Genomic DNA, 25,892 nt, shown 5'->3' with positions numbered 1-25,892 from the left:
AAAAAAAAAAAAAAATCTCACGAATAATCGTTTTCCGAATGGAAACTAAATGGACGATAAAAGCAATAGCATTTATAGTATTTACTTGCATTATTCATTTGTATTATTCACAGATTTTATGCATTCTGATTGGCAATTTGTTAGTGTTAAAAGTATCAATAAATACAAGCAACACAGAAGATACATGGGAAAATGTATGCGGGAAAAAGTATGACGAAATTTTGCGTAACGATTATTATTCTCCTTTTTTCAGAAATTATTCCTAATTCTATTTATGCAGATCTATATTTTGCACTAAAACTGACAAATGCTATTAAAATCATTTAGATAACATGACGCATACGAATTTAGATATTCGTCCACGTATTTTTGAGTCAATAAGACCAAATCACGTATTTTCGAGTCAATAAGATCTATTACGTATTTTCGAGTTAATAATATACCTACTATCAATCTGCTAACATATTTGAATCCGTTATATTTAAATCTGTTGCCTTATTATTTAACTATCTTTGTCATAGAACTATTTTAAAAGATTAATTAATTTTATTCATTATTTATTAATATCTGTAATATCTCTCACGTTCCGCAAACAAATTTTTATTTATTTTGCCTTTCTCTATATTTGTTATCTTCTCTTTTCGATGTTTTGCATTTCTATTTTTCCGCATGTTCCTTCGCCATTTGTAAGATTTGTGGTAGAAAGTAGAGGAGAAAGCGCAAGAACTCGGCGGTTAGTGAGAGATAAGGGATGAGAGAGAGAGAGAGAGAGAGAGAGAGAGAGAGAGAGAGAGAGAGAGAGAGAGAGAGAGGGAGAGAGAGTGAGAGTGAGAGAGAAGGACAAATCTGCAAATTGCCACGCACCGCATCATCCCTTGGGATCGTGCAGCCAGCTCTCGCCAAAGATGCGGCACCGTATCGTGTCGCGTTCATCGGTGTGAATTTCTATCAGTCGCGGCAACGAAGATCACCTTATCGCGCAATAGGGAATCGCGCTACGAAATTCGATCAGGATTGATTGTATCGAGACTGTGCGCTGGAACTTTAATGCCATAAATTATTGCAGTAAGTTTGGATATAACGCAACGTTCTGGATATAATTTTGATATTTATAATGATTTTTTACGAAAATGTTTAAATTACTACAATTGACTCAACGGTTCATGATTTTTTTCTGTGTTTAGTACAATATATAAAATTTATAGCCCCGGAAAAGAAATTTAAAGCCTATCAGATATCGAGGTAAACGTGCAGAAGTTGTAAAACGTTAATTGACAAATACTTATTGTTAGTACTCCGATGACGCGTTCCATCTGTTTGACAGTATAGTCTTTGTAATATCGCGTGACAAAAGAATCACAGTGATTATAAATTCGACACGAATCGCGTGACATAGTCTGCGAAGATCAAAGAGTCTACGAGGAAAAATAGAGACGAATACAAAGCGAAAAATACAACGCGTTACGTAGTGCCGCTTTTATATTGTAAAGGAAATCGATTTGATGAACGAAATATCGAAGTGTCGAAATCGGAAATCTGTATATTTAGATCTTTAAACCTATTTAAAGCTTTTAACGAATGTCGCTTTACTTTCACCGCGATTCGTCTAATCAATACGAATTTTTATTTATCGAAGGATTAACGACTCTCATTCGAACTCGAATCGAAATGCGCGTTCTAACGCGAGAATGGAAATGATCGCGGGTCAGAAGTTTACGAGATCGCGCGGCCTGAGAGAGGTTTTCACCACGTTGCAAAAAATTTCCATTTGCGATAATACCTCGGGTTCGCGCGATGGCGCATAATCGATTTTCTCGCTCGTCGTAATGTAAAAAGATAGGGATATAAAATTTTTCTCTCTCTCATAATAACCGTTACATTATTCGTTATGTTATGAAACAAATATTTTTCGATCTGTTTTTCTCTTTCTCTCTTTCTCTCTTATTTCTTAATTCTTAAGTAACCTATTCGATTTATCTACTTTCAACAAATTCGAATTGCTCTGTTTTTAAGTGTTAATTGATTAAAATGAATAGAATTTTGCTACTTTCTTGAGAACTAGCGGTATCATATTTTGCAGTTACATTCTGATATAATATATTTTTGAATAATAATAAAAAATAATTTATCACTCACCACAACAGGACGTACGCCGTCCAATGATAGTGTTGTACACAACATTGATCTATAAAAATAGATATAAACATATCTAAATTATGTATTAAAAAAGTCCAAACAAAGTAATCAATTTGTCAAAAAATAATCACGCGCTCTATTAAATTTTACATTCGTTTTTTAAATAGATATTTAATACGTAATTTCGAAAAAAAACCTCTCTTTTATAGATATATAATTTTTCATAAAATATAATAAGAAAATCCAATTTTCTTTTGATATAAACTCTTATATAAATAATCAACAAAAAAGTAGAATTAAAGGATATGATTGTTTTTAGAAAACACATAATATTAATTGTGATTGTATTTTAAGAATGATGATATACATAAAAACACTACTATCTTCTTGCACGAAAGACAATGACTGCGTATTAACAACAGCGCGTTATATTTAACAAAATTCGGAATTCGTGTCTTCTTCGCTTATTGAAACGATACATCGCATCTTATAAAACGTGTTTTACACTATATGTAACATCACATATTCTTTATAATGTAGCATCAAATATTCTTATATGGGTTTTAAATGTCAACAGCGATCCGATTATATGACAGTCGGTGTATATTGCTCCATTTAAAACTTTATATACATAAGAATTTTTGATGTTACGTTGACATGATGATGGTATTACGTATAGTGTGTAAACTTTCAGCCATTAAGTTGACTCGTATAATATCGCGAGCTACTTGCGTGCGAGCTATAGAATAAAATTATTTTTTTTAAATTTTAGAATCATAAAACACAGTAATAAAACAGTAATAAAACAGCAGGACGGAAAATATATAGGACGGATCGTGCGGTACTAAAACGCGAGCATTTAATTATTAAATACATGTAGAGAAAAACTAATTTTACCAGTGGACTAGATAAAATCTCTCTCAAAGAACTTTATCGATGGAACGTATATAATATACCCTCCTTAGCGTACGAAAGTTGATTGGACAATAATAACTTTTTCGTCTTCCTACGCGTCGGTTCTTGTCCTCTTGCTCCCTTCTCAATGTCTTTTCTGTGTAGTGGAGCGTGTACGTCACACTGACATATCGTCAAGTACGTAAACAAGGTCGCGTCGCTATTCCTTACAGTTACATTTAAGGATGTTTAGTACTTATTTTTAAAAATATAGGAATTTAATAAAATTTGCACAGATTGTTCTGATACATGTTCAGAGACTTATAAAAAAAACCTGGAATTGATTCACTGAAGCAATCAAAAGTTATAAGGATTTTAATTTTCAATGAATTTACCCGTCGATATTATTATAAATATAATTATTTTGTGAATTTAATTATAAGTAAAAGTATTAATATAATTATAAATATAATTATTTATATAAATAAGTATAAATATATTTATTTCTGTTCTTTTTAGCCCTTAAATTGATACGATTATAGATTTTCTATCTTATAAAAAACCTGTGATCGTGTTGATTTAAGAGCTAAAATAGATAGAAATAATAATAGGAATTTATTCAAAATTTGCAAAAGTATAGTTTAAATATAGAGGAAAGATTTGATCACATAATTTTGGTCAAGTATTGACTAATTCAAAAGATATTGAATATAATTTTCTCAATTTCGTCCTATTATCCGAGATGACATCGATATTATTTATTGTGAAAACGTGGCAACATAGCATTCAGCTGAGCCTTCTTTTCACATTTTAAATAACCTATCTTTTCATCTGAAGAAGCCTCTATATACAAACGTGTAAGCGAGAAGCGACTCGGCCTCATATGTCAATTTGCAATTTGACCAACTTATGAAAAATTACCATGTTGCCACATTTCTTTCTTCTCGGAGAAATGACAAATTATTAAATTTATCAAAGAAATAGTTAAAAATCTTCTATATTTTGCCATTATTCATTATTATAATTTTTATTCTGACATTTTAAATTACTCTGTACGAGTAAATTCTTTTATTTTTATAATTCAAATTTTGTGCTGTAATGTTGAAATCGAGGTACCATCAATGATAAAAGTTTCTCATTATAATTTAAGAAACATGAAAATTTTCCGAAAAAAAGCAACAGAAGTTTGAAAATACATTTCTACACTCTAGCTATGAATAAATAATAAGATTTTATGCAATCTTTATACTAATCATATATTAAGATATATGAGAAAAGTATACATATATTTGTCAATTTCGACTACTTTTTGCTCCGATTGTAGGTGCTAAACATCCTTAATCACAGTGGTCACGTTTATCACAGCCATCTAAATACAATAATGTCTAATTACGTATTTTAATAAACCGTATAACAAAAATTCAGCGCTTGCGTGCTTGTTCGATGATACATAACGCGCTATGTTTATACATATATATGCGCGATAACCTTGTTGTCATTCGTGCGACGAGACACGTTGTTCGCATTCTTTTTCGAGACACGATCGCAGTAAGTAAGTAATAAATATTCTTGCGCGAGTATAGTAATATTCTTTCATCTGCTCCTTCATCGTTATGTTTGCAATATACACCTATAGTATCATGTTTTATTGTAGCAACATGCTTGTAGATCGGGGATGGTAATAAAATCTATTTTAATAATGTTTACTATATTCGCGGAATACTAATTTACAACTCTTCTTTTGCGAATAAAAAACCGATAAAAAATTGAGCAGATTTTCAAGAGAAAACGTTCTTTTTTCTTTTTAATCTCACATATTTATAAGAGAAAGATTTTTATCTAAACTATTATTGGATTATGGAGAAAAGTAATGGTATATAAATAAGAAAATGATTGCAAAATTGATCGTCTAGAGCGATAATGATAAATCGGTTTAAATATTAGAAAAATAATAGAAGAATCGATACATATACATAGAAAATGCATCACGCAATATCATCTTTGTTGAATTTAATGCAACATGAACCTGCATGTTGGAACAAAATTGACATTTTATCCAGTCATTCTCGTGTTGCCTCTCTTAACATTGATTTGCCATAGAAACTAGATGTAATCGATAGGACACTTCCCTTTTCGTTCTTCCCTATTGCTCGTCCTTGTTCTGTCGCACCCTCCTCGTTCCTACGCCATGCTCTCTATCACACTTTCGCCATTCTTGCGCTCTTTCATAGCGCCGGCACTGTATGCGAACCGGACGAAACCACGGACGGAGATTAATCATCCGTCGATTTTAATATCGCGGTCGCGCATGGTATCTATGCTCCCCTCAGGGTAAAGTAGGGACAGGGGAAGAGGGAGTCACCTATAGCTCTTGGTAATTTATTAATTCATTTCTGCGCACTTGGGGGTGCCCAATAATTCTAATTTGACCGTGGTCGTTAAGCGCTTTCCGATTCGGCCCTCACCCTTCACGAGAAGGAGGGCGTAAAATTGAATTGGTGTCGTCTTACGTAAGTCGATGAGGCTTAAAGGGGTCGGACGAGTATTAAATGACTCGACTGTGTGGAGAAGGCAGAGCGAAAAAGTTGAAGGAACGCGAGCTACTCGTCCCACTTCCGAATCCATTTACGTGACGTCGCCCCGTTTCTTCGCAAGTCGCAGGACGAGCTTCATTAATGTCACACTCGCGTTGTCATAAGTGCACATGGATGTATATGTATACGTGTGGGTGTACACGCGTGTCAACAAGAATACACTCGCTTTTCTAATGGCTTCGTCGACTCGCGAACGTTTACATTTGTCATACGCGACACGTGAAGAACACGCCATGACATCGCGTCGTTTTTTTCGGAGATTATCAGAATGAGACATTTCAGTGATGTGTCTTGCTTTAGTCGTTTCCTTTTTTTTATAAAATGTGGATGTTGGTGAACATGAAACTTATGTTTAAGCATATAATGCATTGCTTTTTAAAAATGGCTCTAATAAAAAAATAAAAGCGAGTGAATGTCAGCGTCGAGTTTGGACTTTGTAATTATACATTTCATAATTTTTTACAGAGATATAATAATAATTTGCAATTTAAACTCATTTATGAAAAATATTTGGACGTTCGCAGAAAAATAGAATTTAAAGTATATGGTGTGAAGAGAGCATACTCGAACAATTACTTCGCGCAAAAGTTCAAATTTATGACAGAAAAATATTCCATCCCTTCGTGCGCTCGGGGCAAGTTTCATTAACGTCACGCGCGTTATCGTGAACTGTTGTACACGATGTGCCGTTGTACGGCGCGGCGTCTTTATTTCTTGCACGGATTTCAAAGAAATAATTCTTCATGCAAATATTGCAGCGTCGTGTTGAAATCGATCACGTGCAAACCGTGATGACAGAGTGATCGATCTCTAAATTGTCGGATGTATCTCGTACATCTACACGCGCCATTAAACTCGCGCACGTCGGTGCGACCACGACGTTCATTATCGAGATTAAATTTCGACGTTGATTTTCTCGTTTCGCCCGGCATGCGATGTATTAACTTCGCTACGTCATCTCGCAAATCTTATAGATGAAGGATGAAAAATTAAGATTTAAAGTCAAATGAAAGATAATGCAAATCGTTGATTAAGGTAAAAATAGTATACAGAATTTTTAAAACTTGATATTTCATATCTTTTTTTTTTTTTTTCTTATTATAAACTTTTTTTTAGTTGAGCATACAAAACATCATATTAAATACATGATAAATGATAATATATTAAAAACATCTACTTACATTTTTTTTAAATTTTTAATATAAGAACATTACAAATTTTTTTTTCTGTCCCATTCTGTTCCACTTATTCTTTTTTACGTACGTCACTCAATCAGGCAGCTATGTCAAAATTCAGGATCCGCGACGGAGATTACTCTCGAATTCAATTGCAGGAGTGCGTGGGTGGAAAAAGCGACTTACTTGGGCGCCTCTCGTTTAAGCGAAGCGGAAAATCGGGGAGCACCGCGACAGAAAAATAACTCCTAAACGAGGCGGGTGCGACGACACCGGGGCGAATTTTCAGAATGCTGCAATCGGCATGAATGGGGATTAATTGATGGCTCCCTCATCCCGGTTGTCGTTCGCGCCTCTCGCCGGGAGATTTTACAAATTTTCATTACATGCAAGCCAGTCGACACGGGCGGTGGACGAATGGCGGACGAAAGCTTCGCGAAAAAGAGTTGAGGACGCGCAATCTCGATTACTCGCGCCCCAGGACAAGCACAGCTTTACGGACAAACTCATTCCGGCATAACAAATTATTCGGGAAAATGGTGGGAATTGTGCGAGAGCGACTAACAAGAAAGTAATTTGGTGTCGCGTTTTACGCGACGTCCCGAATAGTACGGAGATTTTCATGCGAACTCGGCGCAAAATTTATTTGCAGATTAATAAAGAAAGTGTATACTTTTAAATATGCATCCGAATCATAACGTCTAAATAATTACTATCTGAAAATTCTGATAATTTTTATTCGTCTTCTCTCTCTCTCTCTCTCTCTCTCTCTCTCTCTCTCTCTTCCTCTCGCTCCCTCTCTCTCTCTCTTTCTCTCTCTATTCATAATAGAAACTTTATTTTCTAATTATTTATATTTATATTAATCTTTACCACATATCGTATTTTAATAAGTTGATGTAATTTTGATGATTATGAACATGTTATAATGATTAATACATTTTTTAAATTCAAAGAAATATGCAATTTATATAAGTATTTATATAAGTATATACTTATTGTAATATTTCCATGTGACTTGTGCCTCAAGTATTTACGAATTATTCAAGCATAATTAATATTAAAATAATATTATATTTATATATATTGCTCTTAGATTTGAAAGAAAAGAATTGATAAAGAGACGAAGAAAGAGTCTTGAAAAAACATTACTCATGTAAAATAACTATATATATATATATATATATATTATCAAATATTTTGTCGTAAAATATTACTTAATATTTTATATGAATACTTTAAAATAGTTATTACTTTTGTGAAATAACTTTGTCAGGGATTTAGATAAAAAAGAAAATTGCACAGGTCAAATAGACAATAAACATGAGACATGTTATCCCAAATGAAAAAAAAATTTAATAACGCAGTAAATGAAGGTGGGAGTCAATTTTAACCTGCTTGAAAGGACAATGTTAAAAATTATACGAAGCAAAATCAACGAAATCCTATTTTTTCGACGATAGTCGACGAGAGTGTAACCTTTGATATCAGGATCTAGAGACGAACCGAAACATCGAGTTCATCGATACTCATGAATATTGATCAGGTGTCGATTAGAACGCCTTTTCGCCTGAGGTAAAGGATCGTCTATACGATCCAACGAAGAAAAAGTTCGACGAAGCGTAACGAATCGTGGCGTACTTTTTACAAATCTTTTTATAAAGCCCGTTCAACGTAGAATCGAATTAATTGGATGAAAGTAAAGGCGAGAATAATAGATTATATAACGTATCGCGTTTTCATAATTCGGGAAACGCGCATGAGATAAATCGCCAAGAGAGACTTGAAATGATTCAAGATGACAGAAAGTTTCCCCCGATACGGTGTTGAGGTATAAATAGACTTGCTAGCTGTGTAAAATGTTATCGTTTAGCTTTATTCATTTCGCGAAGGCAGTATGAAGCGCTTGTACACGTTATTGTTGCGGTAATCTTTCTCCTTTCTTTGAGAGAACAAATAGATTTAGTCTTGTAAGGATTCAATTATATTCTTTCACCAAGATATATATGTATAATATAAGAAAGAATTTCTTAAGGTAAAAGCGCGGTCGCGAAATTGCTTTCTTTGCGTATCGACTTCTGTGATTTTAGTTTCGAGTTTGATAATTCGAAAAAAATCGCATTCGATATTTCATTTTTTTTATTATTCGCAATTATTATATTTATTTCATATATATATATATATATATATTATATACACAGTTGCAACGTTTAGTTTTCCAGTGTCATAATTACCTCCGCATTGCTTCATGCTTTTATGTTTTATTATTTATAACGATACAATAATTGAAAATATAATCCAGGAAAGAGATAACATCATTTTCTATCGCATGCCGGTTATTACGTAAAGTAAACTCGATAATCACCAATCTGTGATCGCGATCCGATGTTTTTATTAATCGATATAAAAAATGTACTTTTATTATAAAATATGCATCGTTACTATCGTGAAAAGTTATGATCATTTACATAATTGTGTCGATAAACAAGATAAAGATATTAAAAAATATATATTTCATATTATTATAGAGTTTGTATAATTGTTACTAGTGTTTCAGTTAAAAAATTATCTTGTTTTTTTTTTTATTTATACACATTATTTATTTTTACATTTTACGCTTGAAATCGATATTTACTTGAAGATATAAAAATCGTTGATGAAAGAGAAGTTTTTAAATTATCGAGTGTGTCTGGAGAGTACTTCGTATAGATATCTTCTTCCATTTAAGGTCGCAATAAAGAGACAAAAATGCGCCAGGCAAACGGCGTCATTCTGATCCTCATGCAACTACGTCGTTGTCGTTCCAGCACTTTCTTCGTGGACGACCGAAGACTCTTAGGTTCATGAAGTGCTCGAAATACACTTTGCAGTTCTTACACGTAGAAATATACATATGTACCCGTGAGTGTGCGAGCGACGATATAAGACCGAGCGATAAGGCCGTTTCAACAGAGCACTATCGCTGTCGTAACCGTTTTCGTAGGCTAACACACTACGACCTGTGTAAGTGATCTTCGCATACAATTGCTTTGCCGGCGAAGTAGACGATAATAACGAGTACCCCATATAAGGAGTGGTGTATTTAACTAGTTGTATTATTCGTGATTCTTATACTTATTTTATGAAATAAATTCAAATGTTAAAATCTGATAAGATCTTATTTTCTGATAATTATCTCGATTTTTAAAAATTCTGATGTATACCTTAATATGTATATAATTTAAAAATTTTTACAATTTATGATCTTTATAGGATTATATAATTTTTGTATTTTTTAAAACTTTTTATTTAAAACTCACGATTTATATTAAAATATTATCTGACATATAACGGAGATTTCATCAAATATTCTGTCAAATAATATTGGTTATTAATTTTCAATTTTATTTTTAAAAGGAATTAAAATTCTTGAACGAGAATGCGTCGAAGCAATGATATTTACACACGGTTAGGAAACGACCAAACGATAACGAGCGTGAAAATTGTTTCTGCCAACTAATACATGCATGTAGATGGTGTGTTCGCGCCGCGAGTAATTAATTTACGGACACAAGATAAAAATGGTTTATTAAATGCCATCCCAAATGATTTGTCGCTGGCATTCGGCCCGAGAACTTTGGTTGATGCGGTTAACGCGATGAACTGACCGAAATGTTGCAAGTCCTGCATTAAATTGCATGGCGTAGGCAAATTGAAACGGCTTATTTTATTTTAACCGCAGATTGAATTGCGTTAGGTATAATAATACATCGCGGTTTTTAACATGTTTTGCTGTTGTAATCCGGTACGAGTTATATTAGTACACTATACACTGATTAAGTTATACGCGAATCATGGCACGTCAAAAAAATTGATTTTGCTATTTTGTTTCCCACATCTAACTAGTTTTATTGTTTTCATATCGAATCTGGATATTGAATTTTGGATATTTTTTGGATAAATTTAAATATTGGTTTTAAATCCATGAGTTGTCATTATTCTTTAATTTTAGAAAGATGTTTTGTAGTCAGGAATTTTATTTATAATTTAAAAAACACTTTATAATTTTTTATTGTATTATAATAAAGTTTTTTATTGTATTATTATTATTTAATGTATAAAGTATGTATGTGTGTATATATATATATATATATGTTAATGATTATATTATATTTATTGCAAATTAATCTGTGGTTAAAGTAAGACATTTAAATTTTTTTACAATTTGCTAACAATTTAATACGAAACTAAAATTGTGTGTGTGTGTGTGTATAAAAATATAAGAAAAACTTTTATGTCCCGTAATGCTGATGTATAACGTGAACTTTTGTTTTTCTGTTACAGAAGAGCAATCTTGACGAACCCTGATTTACTGGCAAGCACACCGTGGTACCGGTTGCTTGAGAATGATTTTTGGGGAACACCGCTGACGGAACGCGGCTCGCACGGTAGTTATCGACCGCTTTGTGTGGCCACTTTTCGTCTGAATCATTCTCTAGGTGGCCTTGAACCCTGGGGCTATCATCTGGTGAATGTGGCGTTGCACGCTGCTTGCACCATTCTCGTGGTCAAGGTTGCTAGAAAGGTACAGTGTAACCACTCTTATTTTCTTTAAGACACACATTTTGAAATTCTACCTTTTGAATCAAAATAAACAATAAGTTACGGTAAAAATGAAAATATTTTGGCTTTACATCTGTGCGAAGAAAAAAATTACGTTGCAACAATCTCTTTTAAATAATATACAAATTTTACTGCGATAGAAAGAAGTTAATAGTGACACCTGTAGAATGTACATAACACGGGAGTTTTGATAATATCCGATATATATAAATATAGTAACTGTCTGAAATATAAAGCTATAAAAGTTTGCCCGATATTGAAATATTATATTCGTTGTTAGATTTTTCTATTGGAATATTAATCGGCATATTAATAAGTTAACCTTTAAAATGTGGAATATATTTAGGTCGCTGATAAATTGGTCATTAAAAAAATTGTTAATCAATTTTTGCCTTTGTTTTTTACTCTAAATTGTTTTTATTATTTGCAATATAAGAGAACAATATTTTTAATTTATCAAAATTTATAGATCTATTTTCAATAGATTTAATTCTTCTTCTATACTTTACATTACATTTATTGCGTCATTATTGTTTCAATTTGCATGGTCTTGTCAGAAGAAATTAAGAGCACGATTCGCTTTACAGTAAAACATATGTTATAAATCCATCTAATTATATTAACTATTCTAGATTCGTTTTATATTTGAAATAAAACCGCAGAGATCTTTGTTATTTTACTTACCGGAACATGTCTCCGGAAAATTGTCGGTCGTAGAATTTAAATAAAGCCGAAGATTTCGCTCAACTTCGCTACAAGCCTACTGCGCGGTTTTAATTTTACGACGCCACTTCGTTTTAGTTAGCTTGGAATTCCTCTTACTCCGAAGGCGCGGTAAGGCGATCGTGAAAAGGAACTGTAATAGTGATTCGGTGTAACTGTACGCGAACATCTCGAACAGAACTTCCAGATACGTTGGAAGATCAAAAGAACCGCGATGAGGATCTATCATCCTAATGAGACTTTAATTTTACATCACCTCTTTTGGTCACCGTGTTTAACTTGGAGTATTTAACTTTAGCATGGCGCTTTGAGGAATTGCGGAAAATACAATTTAATTACATACATAGTAAATTACGCAAAGTTTAATTATAACTGTATTACTTTAAATCAAATTTAATTATATATGTTAATAAAGCATAATTTTATAAGCATTGAAATTTATTAAATTTAATTACATATTTATTAAATTATATATTATAAAATCAATACATTAATCGGTAACATATGTTATTAAATAACAGAAAATTTCGATTAAACATGCAACTTTGATTAAGTTTAAAATGAACTAAAAACAGATTAGAACAACTACTATTAGAGCGAATGGACCGCAGGCAAGTTTTGAAATGAGATAGACCAAAATTTTTAATTAGTATAGCGAACTCACACTAGAGAAACGAAACTAATGGAAATGGAAAGATTCCACTAGAATTCTACATGTAAATACTTAGCACATTCTTGGGACCGTGAAAATAAGCAGCAATATCAAAGTTGCATACCATTTTATAAGTTCATTAGCAACTCAAATCGTTTTAGCGCGTTATTATGAGCGCGCAAGAGTATGAAGAGCCACGTTAATTTAATACACACAGCACTTTGCTGAGTAATGAAACTGTCACACTAATTAACTGAGTCTAAGTGTATTAATGAAGGTACTTCTCGTACTTCGAGAGCAACGTTTTGAGTTATATGCATGTTATTCATATCTCCCGTATGGCATTCCGCCCTCGCGAGGTCTCTCCTCATTTTCGATTCCGAGAGATTTTCCTTCCGAGCCATCGCTATCGATTCGATTTTCCACCGGCGCGGCGAGCGGCAAAAAAATATACGACATTTATACAATTTCCCTGCTCGAAATTCCGCCCATCTCGTCGTATCCTCTATCTCCTTATTGCAAAAGTGCATCGAGATCGTATAATTTTCGAATATTGTCAATGACCACTACGGACGATTATTAAGTGTCGCGTAAAAACCTACGAATTATGCTCTTCTATATTTTTACATATTTAACATTCTTTTTACTCGCTTACATTTTATTCGTTTTTCAAAAAAAAACTCGTCATTTTTTACGTCAGTAGACATTTATATCTTTGTCGGTATATATTTGTGTTTGACATTGATGTTATATATTTTAATATATATTAATTTATATTACAATTTTTTTTTATAAAACTTTATGATTTGAAAGTTTCATATAAAAAAAAACAAAAAGCAAAAAAATTGAAAAATTTTTAATATTCTGATAAAATCGTTAAAATTATTGCTTTCTGTTTGCTTGACAAAGGATTAAATTAAATTCAAGTCAAGCAATGTTTGCAACTAAGTATAGGTAATTAATGGTTTAAGTTAATTACCCCACTCTCGTCGCTTGAAGGATTGCCTCGTGAAACGTTTACATGTGTACCTTACGAGATATCCGCAATTACACTTTGCAGGTCCTGCCAGGAAGGAGCAATCTCGCGCACGCGATCACGGGTTTCCTGTTTGCGGTCCATCCCATTCACAGCGAAGCTGTGGCCGGTATAGTCGGACGTGCCGACCTTCTTGCCTGCTTCCTGACCTTGACATCTTTCTTGACGTATTCGGCCCATTGTAATCGCACGAGATCGCCGTTTCCTCTGCTGTTGGCCTTGGTGTCATCAACGCTGGCTACCCTCGCCAAAGAAACTGGTATATCGTCTCTGGCTCTCTGCCTTCTGTGGGAGCTCTGTCGCGGCGAGCCAAGTCGAAAGGTAAGTGTTTAATAATTTTATTACCGACATCAGGCGTTTTTATCATATGATTCAAAATTGATTTACAGCAGCCAAATCAAACATTCAGAGCAAAAGATTAAGTAGCATTTTTCGATCTACTTGAGATTCATTTTAAATATGAATTCCTACACTGAAATCTTCGATTGTTAAATGGATTTGTTTTGAATTAATAGATACAGTCATAAACGTTTTGTTATATAAAGTATAAAATATATATGTAATAGTAAATTGAAATATACGAGAGGATCTACATTATTATATTTTTATTCCTCAGAATGGTAACATATATATTCAAAAGTAAATCCAAGAATATATCCGGATTATCTAAATGTTCAAAGTTTTTATAATTAAATATGTAATTTTATTTAAAAAAAAATTAACGTTTTTCCATAGCGGTACGTTTATTTAATGAAAACTTAATATACACTAAAAATAAAAAATGTAAAAGACATTAAACAGCAAGTATGTAAGTAAGTAAGTAAGCGCGTTTAAATATCGTTTAAACTACAGTTTAAAAGTATTTTAAATCTGAAAATTAGGACTAAACGTGATCTTCATAATAAGATTATTGAGTTTTGCGAATCGATATCAGTTTGCGGACGTGTCGCACGATTTGCGCTCCATGATTGTTACGCGCGAGAGCGTCGCGCCGTCGTTTACTCGTTTACTCGCGCGTCTCGTCTCGCATTTCGCGGAGCGTGAAAGTTTCGACAGAGAAACAAGGTGGAAGACAGACAGAGCCCGCGTGCTCACGTACGGATTCGGAGAAGCGTGTAACCGATAACGCAGTGCCGTTGCAAGGCACTGCATCCTGCCTACATTCTGGCGAAGACAGCAAGCTGATGCACACACGGCAAGCCGCCCATCTTCAGCCTCCACCTTCGGGCGCCTACTGTCGTCACTTATCCTACCTTTCTCTTTCTCTCCCTCTCGCTTCCATCTTCTCTCGCCATCTCCGAAATCCTCGTCTTCACCTTCTCCTTTCGCGCACATCGCATCCGGATGCACCGGACGCCTCGCGTGATGCATGACGTACGCCCGTCTCTCCCCCGTTTACCAGCGGTGAATTGGAGGGGTGCCAAGAGGATCGTTCGCATCTTTCGACGCCCCTCTGAACACCATGAGGCCTCTACACGTCCTCTCCTCTTTCTTTTTTCCTTTTCTTTTCTCTACCCCAATCTTCGTACTTCTCTTCTTATTATATTTCCGTTTCTTCTTCCTCGTTCGCCATCTGCTGCATCCCTCTGCGGCTTTTACTCCTTTCTCGTTCAGTTCGAAGTATCCATCGTGTGCGAACCGTTTGTACCGTTTCCCACCAGGATAGCCTGCAGTCGAATGCGATGTGCTTCAGTGGCGGATTAAGGATTAAATTCTAAGATGGAATTCGAGACATAAAAGATGATATTTTGTGAGAATCAAAATTTTAAATCAAAGGTATTTTAACGCGTTAAATAACACATTTCAATTAAATTTTTTAACATTTATATAGATTATTAAATGATTATTTATTATTTAAATATAAAAAATATAATAATTGATAAAATAAAAGAAAAAAAAAAAGCATCGGAGATTTTTGTCCCACGAATCACAAAGTCCAAAACGAAAACGTCTCGCCACTCGAAAGCGGAAATGTCACCGCTGGTAGCAAATACAACGTCATCTCTTTCGTTTTCTACTCGCTTTGTTCGGTCGCGCGGAAATATGCGTGGATCGACGGAAACTGCAGCGAGGCCGGGAGACAAACGAGACGTGACGTTCCGCAGATGAAAACTAGAACCGGGATGGACGCGAAAAGCGCGCGAGAAGGGCGGAGAGCGGAAATTTATTAAGTTACGATCGAGCTGTCCGGAACGATCGCGAAGTAATTGGAAAAAATCTGATTTTCAGATTATCGATTTGGTGCAAGTATCGAACAGGCAGCCGGATAGCTCTTCTTGAAATATCACTGCGATGTTAAATCCAGCTCTGTGACGTTTGTTTCGTTTTGGATGCTTCGTTGGCCGTTTTATCGGAGATAAAACAATATCGCCACGAAGCGCAGAAAAGCCACGATAAGTGGTGGAATTACGACAATTATAGTGTAGCCTCGATAATCCTCCAGCATATTCGTAGCTAATTCCAGTATATCCAGTAGATGCAAGGACGCATTCGAATTATCGATTATGTTCGATTTGCTCATATTTGAATACATATAATTATATTATTAAAAGGATAAAAACTTTGATAGCGACATCCCAAGTAGCACATATTCGTTTCAAAAACGTTTCACAAATGTTTCTGCGAAACGTTTTAGAATCGGCTTTTGAAAACGTTTCTGATTAGTTAAAATGTCCACTTAAAAAACGTTAAGGGAAACGTCATTTTCTAACAAAAAAAAAAAAAAAAAAACGTTTAAGAAACTGTCAAAATACGGTTTTTTTCCTTTATTTGTGAAAAACTTGTTTATCCACAGATTCAATAAAATAATGCATATATGGATATAATCCATCTATTTTCATCATGTTCTGAATCTCTTGTCGAGATTACATCAGAAGTCAAACTGACATAATTTAAATTATACTTTTAGTACCTGTTCTTTTAGGCTTTATATGCATGAATTATGAAAACTTGAATGCGAGTTATATTTAAGTCTGAACTCGCCAAGTAGCGGCAAACAAAGGAACACTTATATTATAAAATAGACCTTTTTTGTCTTGTCAAAAAGACATCTTTTCGTCGACTAAAATTAATTATGATTTTTAGAAGACGTCTTTTAAAAAATTACTTTTTTTGTAGGTAGAAAGATATTCTTTTAGACATCTTTTAGCCTTGTCAGAAAGATAACTTTCAAAAAACATCTTTTCGTCATCTTTTAATTTTCTGTGCTATCTGGGGATCATCTTAATAAGTACAGTCTTAATAATGTGTATATATATAATTTTGAATTAAAAAATTAATTTTTGTTCTATTTATAGAAACGTAAAAAATACGTTTCTTAAACCATGATTTTAAAAATGTTTCTGTTGAAACGTTTCCTATTGATGCTTGACGGTTTAAAAATATTGGATACGTTTACAAAACGTTTATAAAACGAACATGTGCTACCTGGGATTATACTCCATGGATAAAGTTTTTAATATTAAATATAAATCATGGAAGAGGAAAATGTATTTCAATTCGAAACTAGATGTAGCAGTAGATTATACATATAAATGTTGAATAAATAATCAAAGACTTGTGCCATCTCTCTCGCAAATGTTTTGATGTTGGATTGATTTTCTAGAACAGCAGTCGATGAGTAAATTAACATTAATCGCGTAATGTTACACGAACTCTGTGAAACGTACAGAGCACCTTATTGTACGTAATACGGATAATTGTCGCTGTCACAGGAAGTCTTTATAGCAAAAGTTTTGTTCAGGAATTAGCGGTTGTGGGACCGCCGGCGTCGGCGCGTCGCCCGGATGCAGCCGCTCGCATCGCCCGGAAAATTACATCTTACGGTTGTAACGAACTTGGCGGAAGTTTGTACGAAGCGCGACGTATCGTTCGTTTATTAAGGCGAGTTTTAAACTATTCACGGCCATGCTTTGACAAATCTTCTCGTGTAGTGTCTCTTTTGCGACGTTTGAACTCGCGGCGCGCCCAGAGAAACTTGGAAATAATATGAAATTGGAATGGAAAAGAGAGGGATACAGAAGCGAGGAAAAATAGTATAAGAATAAAGGGGGCAGGGGTAATTCGAAGTAATAAGGCGTATACCGGAAACAACGCGCGCGCCACACCGTTCTTAAACACAACGACGTGGCATTCAATTTCGCGTCAGCTAACTTTTTTAACGAACTTTGCGGCGCACTTTGTGCCAGTTCTCATTCCAGTCGTTGGAGATATGAGACGAATGTCTCGGCACTCGGCGAAAGAGCGTAATCGTGCTTAACGTGAATTATAAATTCCCCGCAAACTATTATTTCAGCCTGATCCGACTGTCTGTGTAACTTTCGAATTGCATTTTCAGCCATGGTTGCCACGCAGAAAGATTTCATTAAGATTCTTCCCGCGAATTTTATATAATCTAATTTAACCAAAAAAAAAAAAGTTCTATATGCCCTATATTTTTCACTTTATAAAAGAATATTTGTCATTATTTTTTATAAACACACGTTACATGTAAAATGTCGAGTGAAAGTATCGATGATAAAGTAAATTTTTTTTCTCTTAAAAATTATTACTTATACTTTCTATTATTTGAATTTGAATTTTCTATTATTAGAAATTATATAATATTTATATTTCGTATTAACAAATAATACTTAAATAATTAAACTGATTAGTTATTTTCGCTTTATGAATTCGCTGAGAGAATTGTAATCGGATTGCTTGTGCAACGCAAAATCCTGGCGCTGCCGTTCTTCAATAACATTTTGCTTGTCCATCGAGAGCGGTAAAGGGTGCAACAAAGCAACTGTTATTCCTTCACGTTTCGTCAACATGAGTATTGTACGGCGAAACGCGTCTTGTTCGTCGATTCGTCGGACAAACGATTTTCTCCTTTCCATTCGACCGAAACCACCTTCCGGTCGGATGCGATGCCGCGTTCGCCGAAGCAAACATCGTCTCGACGACTGTGAAAGCTTTCATACTTCCAATTCGCTTCTTTTTCCTTTATGTTTATTCATGGGAAAAAAGAGCGCAAGCGCGCCATAGCAATAGCAGCAACAACGTATACCCGATGAACTGACAACAAAAATAACCGTCGCGTTATTACGGTATCATATTTCCCGAGATACCCCTCGTAATACGTTTCTACGGTACTTTTATTATTTCTGTACACACCTGCGAGCAACACATGTATTTTACGCGCGCACGTGTGTCGCAACATAATGTACGCGTGTACACATATGTGCTATCTTTAGCTGGATTATTTAAAATCTACAACGTCGTTCTCTTTATATCACAGCAAAAAAAAACGTGTATTACGTGTATTACGAATCAACCCGAGTAAAATTTATAATTCATTAATTAAACAATTACCTTTATCAATTAATATTTGATATCTCTCAATTAACCCTTATTCCGTATTGATAGATCATTATTGTCTGTGATTTTTCTAACAACGTCAATTTCTCGAAAACAAATAATTATAAAACATTATATTTAAGTAAATTATTTTTCAAATTTATTATTTTACTCTTTATTTAGAATGTTCAAAAAAGGTGGTATATACATTTTTTCAGATTTTTTAAAACACTTTTACATATTAATAAATTTGTTGAAAATACGCTGACCCACCTGTACAGTTAGAAGGTGCCAAAAATAACAATACGGAGTAAGAGTAAAATTTACTAAATATATATAACTGTCAAAAGGCAATTGAACCTTTTAATTTTGGCTGCTGCAAGTCTTTTAAAAAATTAGACGGTAAAGCTTCTTCCCCAAGTAGCACATATTCGTTTTAAAAACGTTTCTGATTGGTTAAAATGTCCACTTAAAAAACATTAAGGGAAACGTCATTTTCTAACAAAAAAAAAACGTTTAAGAAACTGTCAAAATACGATTTTTTTCCTTTATTTATGAAAAATTTCTCAAGTAGCACATATTCGTTTCAAAAATGTTTCTGCGAAATGTTTTAGAACCAGTTTTTGAAAACGTTTCTGATTGGTTAGAATGTCCACTTAAAAAACGTCAAGGGAAACGTCATTTTCTAACCAAAAAAAACGTTTAAGAAACTGTCAAAATACGGTTTTTTTTTTATTTGTAAAAAATTTGTTTATTTACAAATTCAATAAAATAATGCATATATGGATATAATCTATCTATTTTCATCATGTTCTGAATCTCTTGTCGAGATTACATCAGAAATCAAACTGACAAAAAAGACATAATATAAATTATACTTTTAATACCTGTTCTTTTAGGCTTTATATACATGTTATGAAAACTTGAATACGAGTTATAGTTAAGTTTCAACACGCCACGTAGCGGCAAACAAAGGAACACGTATATTATAAAATAGATCTTTTTTGTCTTGTCGAAAAGATGATCAAAAAGACATCTTTTCGTCGACTAAAATTAATTATGACTTTTAGAAGACATCTTTTAAAAAATGACTTTTTTTGTAGGTAAGAAGATATTCTTTTAGACATCTTTTAGCCTTGTCAGAAAGATAACTTAAAAAAGACATCTTTCCGTCATCTTTTAATTTTCTGTGCTATCTGGGGATCGTCTTAATAAGTACAGTCTTAATAATGTGTATATATATATAATTTTGAATTAAAAAATTAATTTTTGTTCTATTTATAGAAACGTAAAAAATACATTTCTTAAACCATGATTTTAAAAATGTTTCTGTTGAAACGTTTCTTATTGGTGCTTGACGGTTAAAAAATATTGGATACGTTTAGAAAACGTTTACAAAACGAACATGTGCTACCTGGGTCATAATGCTTGACAACACTGATATATCTTAATTTAAGCTAATCTATATGCACAACATCCATCTAGTTGTGCAGTCATCAAGCATGACAATCATCATGCAATAAAGCGTCAGAACTATGAGCAATGACATATCTGTCAATCGTTGAATTTCAGGGCAATTGCGGATTCTCTCGAGGCCGCAGCGTCAGCATTCTATCAGGCGGTCTGGCGCTACTCGCCCTGGGTCGGCTGAGGCTGGTAGGCAACAGGCCCGAGTTCGCGAGCGCAGACAATCCGGCGGCGAGACATCCGTCGCGGCTGACACGTGGCCTGACGTTCCTGTATCTACCGGCGGCCAGCGCAAGAATGCTGCTATGCCCGAGCACGTTGAGCTTCGACTGGTCGATGGACGCCGTGCCACGCATAACGAGCCTGTTGGACTTGCGTAATCTAGAATCGGTGTGCCTGTACGGCGCCCTGATTGGCGCCGCTTTCTGGGCCGTCAGGGGTTTGCGACGACGTCGACGTAACTCGTCGACGGTGGGTCAGGCGTATTCGACACGCACGGCTACATCGTCCAGGTGTCCCGTGTGCGCCGGTAGACGTGCCGGTGGCTGTCACACTGATGGCTGCAGGGCGGCCAACAACAATAACAACAGTCCGCTCGGCGATTGTCATTGTGCCAAGAGGCCGAGCAGTAATAGCGGCGTCAACGTTGGTGGCCGACAAACGGCGGCCACCACCGTCGCCGTCTCCCTGGGCTTCCTCGTGCTCCCGTTCCTGCCGGCGAGCAATCTGTTCTTCTACGTGGGCTTCGTCATAGCCGAGAGGATACTGTACCTGCCCAGCGTGGGCGCCTGTCTAGTTGTCGGCGCCGCGGTGTCCGGATGCTACCGGATAGCGAGAAGAAACGGGTCCAAAACGCGCGGCAGGGCGGTGCTGTTGGCGGCGGCGATCCTCATCGCCGTGATGTCGGCGAAGACGCTCGTGAGAAACGCTGACTGGAGGGATGAGGAGAGCTTGTACAGGTCCGCGCTGCACGTCAATCCGCCGAAAGGTAAGAGATTGATTAATATTAATCGAATAATTAAAAAGGTATATGAAAGAGAGGCATCATTTAAATTTATGAATATCGAAGAAAGCACGATTTTTTTTTCTGTTTTTCGCGTTTAATTTAATTTTCTCTACCTATATGGCTTAGAAAGATTTTAATATATATTCTCGCAAGATTTAAAATGGAAAAGTTATACAAGTATATAGAATAGACTATATCATTAAAAGTTATTAAAAGTTTGTGATAAAAAATTTCAAACTTGTAATGCCCGTGCATGGGATAGAATTTTAGGTTCAGAAATTAGATAAAAGTTTTTCAGAGGTCGACAATATTATATATATATATATATATATATATATATATATATATATATATTTAATATTAATAATTTGTAGGACAAAAGAATTAACGTGAAATAAAGTGCGATGATAAATGAAGAGAAAAAGATGACTAGTAAGATAGAAGAGCCATCAGAAGATATATGACTAATTTTTTATCAAGTAATAGTCATTTAAAAATAGTTTAAACTTTTTATCGACTAATCCATTTTTTTAACGACTATGTGATCTCATACATGAGCTCGATTCGGTATCTCGTAAAGTATCATCGTTGCCGATGACACTTTTATCAGCTGCGTCGTCGGCCATAAGCTCTTAAATGCATGCAGTATTTATGAGAACTCAGTATCTCTTTATATATGCGAGAAAACGTAAAAAGGAAAAAGAACAACCGATGTGTCCGCCATGCATTGTTGCCTGTTCGCTGGACGGATTAAAGACATAAAGATAATAGAAACGTTGCGCGCGTTAATAATAAAAAGCCATTGCGCGTTGATCGAGGTCCGATAGGCGCGTCGCCGCGACGAAATATACGGCCACGTAAAAATGAAATTTCCCCTGCCAGCCGATAGGACCGACGGATATCACACGCCGCCTGTTTTCTCGTTATAACGGCGGGGCCATTGTGCCACCGGCCTGCATGTGTACATGTGTGTGTGTGTGTGTGTGTGTGTGACACTATCCCGTTTGTTCATCTTGCATCTAGGCGCAGCAACTATGTGCCTACCATGTCCATAAAATCGCTGAGAAGATGAATACACGAGCATATAACGAGAGCCCCATCTGACCCTTCTGTCTGTTACACTTTGTTTCTCTGTTTTTCCCTTTCTCGGATGACTCTTCCCTTTAATTTTTCAAGTCTTGTATAATGAACGTATTTCAACTCGCGGTTATATCTGTATATATGGAAGAAATTTCTGAATTTACCTGTGAGCGTTATTTGACGATAAAGTTGGAAAGAGAATTTTGATGAAAGCTTTTTTTAGAGTGATTTTGTAAAATGATATTGTTCGCATTATACATATGTATGTATGTAGAAAACGAAATATGTATTTATAGTCAAATAAATATGTACATATATCGAAATTTTTACTATATACATATATAGCTTTTATTGAAAGAAATTTAACATTTTTCATTTTAAAATAAAAATTGCAAAAACATATAATGCGCGATTTAATATTCACTAATTAAATAAACACCGAAGCAATCATTAAATTTTTTATATGATTGCACTGAAAAAAAAAATCATCAGTTCTCTTTCTTTTCGTTTTCTTGCTTCCTGCATATCTTTCATATTTTTAATTTATCTGACAGAACCGTCTTACACGAGTGCACGCCAGCATGTACGCGCGTTGAAAGCATACGCGAATTTCTCGTTTCTCCTCATCTGTCGAGAGGGAGTTCTCCCTTTAATGCACCCTTCTAATCCGTTCATACCCTTTTTCCACCTTTTATCCACTTTCATACAGCGCTTATCCCCTACGGTGTACTTTTTCGTAATTATTTTAACTTATAGTTTCGTGTAATTGGCTGGCTTTCCTTTCGCTGGCGAGAATTTTTACTTTGTTTCTATAAAGCGTTTCATCCGCATGATACAATGCTAGTACATTATTAGAAACGCTGTGTGTAAACCTACTCGTAATATTTCACTTTGTGAAAACTCATTAATCGTTGAGAGTCGTTCTTTATCTTTAATAGTTTTAATTCTAGAATTTTTGATAAATTAAACAAACATAGTTTTTGACTATTTAAATAAAAAAAATTAACAGCTCCGGGACAAACTGAGACGTCAAGTTCACGCTGTGTCTTTCTTTGTCCGTCGACGATTTTCTAACATTTCTTATCAGATTTTAAGCACTTAAGAATTTTACAATACTTTTATAAAAAGGTCTATTTGTAAAAATGATTAGAAAATTAAACAAATTAGATCGTCCAAGATACCGTATAAATATTGAAGTGTGACACTTGTATCTGCTCGTCAATAATTAATTAATTGTACATATATACATATATACATATATACATAGTAAAGATAATAAATTATGTATTTATTCTATTGTTTCTATTTGTATTCTATTTATATATGTATTTCTTCTATTGTTAACAATTATGTATTTATTTATGCATCAAAATATTTGAATAATTACAATATTCCTTCGTAAAACATAAGGCTAATATACAATATTCGTATACAATATTATTGAAAAAAATATTACACGTGATTTCTTGTATATATATATATATATATTAGTATATTCTAAAATTACAAATATTATATATTATAATTTTTACTATAATATTTTCTCTGTGTAACGAGAAAAATTACTATTATAGTATTATTTCGTTCGAGCAAGGAATACAGAGAAGTAACACGTGCAGCGCGAAGCAGGGAAAAAAAACATCGCGGACAAATTGGTCGACGCACGCACCATAGACATAAAAGTACAGATTAACCATTTGCCTTTACTTGAGGAGTGGGGATAGGCACTCACGTAGAAAAAGAAAGAGTGAAATGTGTGACCATGCGTTTGCACGAATAAGAGAAAACGTACGGTTACACATTTCAATCTGTCTTTTTCTACGTGAGCGCCTACCCCCATGGTCCTTAACACTTTATACGGTCTATACTTTTCTGTCTATGGCGCACGCTATACACAAACACAATCGCCTACCGCGCAATGATCCTGCGCAGTGGAGGGGGAACTCTTATGTTATGCAGTTACATGGTTACAGGGGTAAATGTCTGGAAGAATTGCTGCTGGTGGAAATGTCAGTCTTGTGTCTCTCGCGTCTTTTTGTCGATCGAAAGAGGGGAGTTTCGCGAGCGAACAAATGTCGGGAGTGCCAAATTGAATAACGGGCGATTTCTCAGGACGTCTATTAGTCTGCGCGACCGCTATTTACATCTTTTGATATTCGTGATATTGAGATAATTTACTGCGTTATAAATGGCGTGTTTTGAACGAGTATCAGGAGTGTATTCGTTTCAGTGTACTATTTATTATAATTCGCTAACCGTCATGAACGGGAGTAAAGTTTATTTCGATTACGAGTAGTAGTTATGAAAATGTTGAATTTAAACGAATAAATATTGGATATTGGACGATGAGTAAACGTGCGCGAGTTAGCTACTTTTTCCTGAATTTGACTACAAAAATCGTCACTATTAGGGTCCTTGGAAAGCGCGTCACATGTCGAATCGCAACCGTCGCGAGTATCGAGCAGAAAATATCGAGTGATTGTCGTGATTAAATTCAGTGTCAGATTAAATCTCGCGAATAATAGTGATTGATATTTGGGCGGTACATGATTCGCATCAGACATCTTATTGAGCTTCCTTCTTCGACGCCTTGACGAATAGCGTGTCAACTCCGTTGGAGTAATCGCGTTTTTGCTGTGTTATCGAAGGGCCGCCATTATACACATATAAATGATTTCGAGAGTACCGAAGAAAAATAACGGACGTTATAACGTATCACATCGAAAAACAAGGATCGAGATTCAATCGCTGCGTAAGTCGTGACGATTTTATTGCTAGAATTTTTTGACCCGACGCGAAGATGTACCTCAAAAGACGTATCGCGAAGCGTTTTATTGGACAAAGACACGGACCTTTGCCGAACGATTTTCGAAATTGAGGAGAGAGCTTGTGTTATATACAAACAAATTATATCAAGTCGCAGTCAGATTAATACGCATCTTTCAAGATATTTTTCATCAAAACATTGTCTTTATCTCTCTTAGCTATTCGTATAAATTTTTCGCATACTGCGTCTCTGCTAGATGTCAAAATGGCAATCGTTGAACGATTATGACAATGTCACGAATATGAACGCGCACTTTTACGTTTGTTATCGAACGACTGTTATATGTATACAGCAGGTATGTCAAACTCGTATGATATTACGAGCCACATGATTTATTTTGTATTAAGTTGAGGGCCGCATGTT

At 34.8% G+C, this 25,892-nt stretch overlaps 1 protein-coding gene across 4 annotated transcripts in view; it reads left to right on the top strand.

The window, feature by feature from the left end:
* The window catches only part of Tmtc2 (Transmembrane O-mannosyltransferase targeting cadherins 2), a 291,042-nt gene that overhangs the window by 181,401 nt on the left and 83,749 nt on the right, over nt 1-25,892 (top strand). For all 4 annotated transcript variants that reach the window (XM_072909084.1, XM_072909086.1, XM_072909087.1 and 1 more), the window contains 3 exons: nt 11,123-11,363; nt 13,837-14,133; nt 20,722-21,604. In XM_072909084.1, coding sequence (XP_072765185.1) covers nt 11,123-11,363; nt 13,837-14,133; nt 20,722-21,604 — 1,421 coding nt within the window. The remainder of the gene's footprint in view (nt 1-11,122; nt 11,364-13,836; nt 14,134-20,721; nt 21,605-25,892) is intronic.

The sequence above is a fragment of the Anoplolepis gracilipes genome, chromosome 17, assembly GCF_047496725.1.
Source record: "Anoplolepis gracilipes chromosome 17, ASM4749672v1, whole genome shotgun sequence".
Classification (NCBI taxonomy): Eukaryota; Metazoa; Arthropoda; class Insecta; order Hymenoptera; family Formicidae; genus Anoplolepis; species Anoplolepis gracilipes.
Note: the sequence above shows the minus strand (reverse complement) of the source record. Positions and strands in the feature narration are given on the sequence as shown.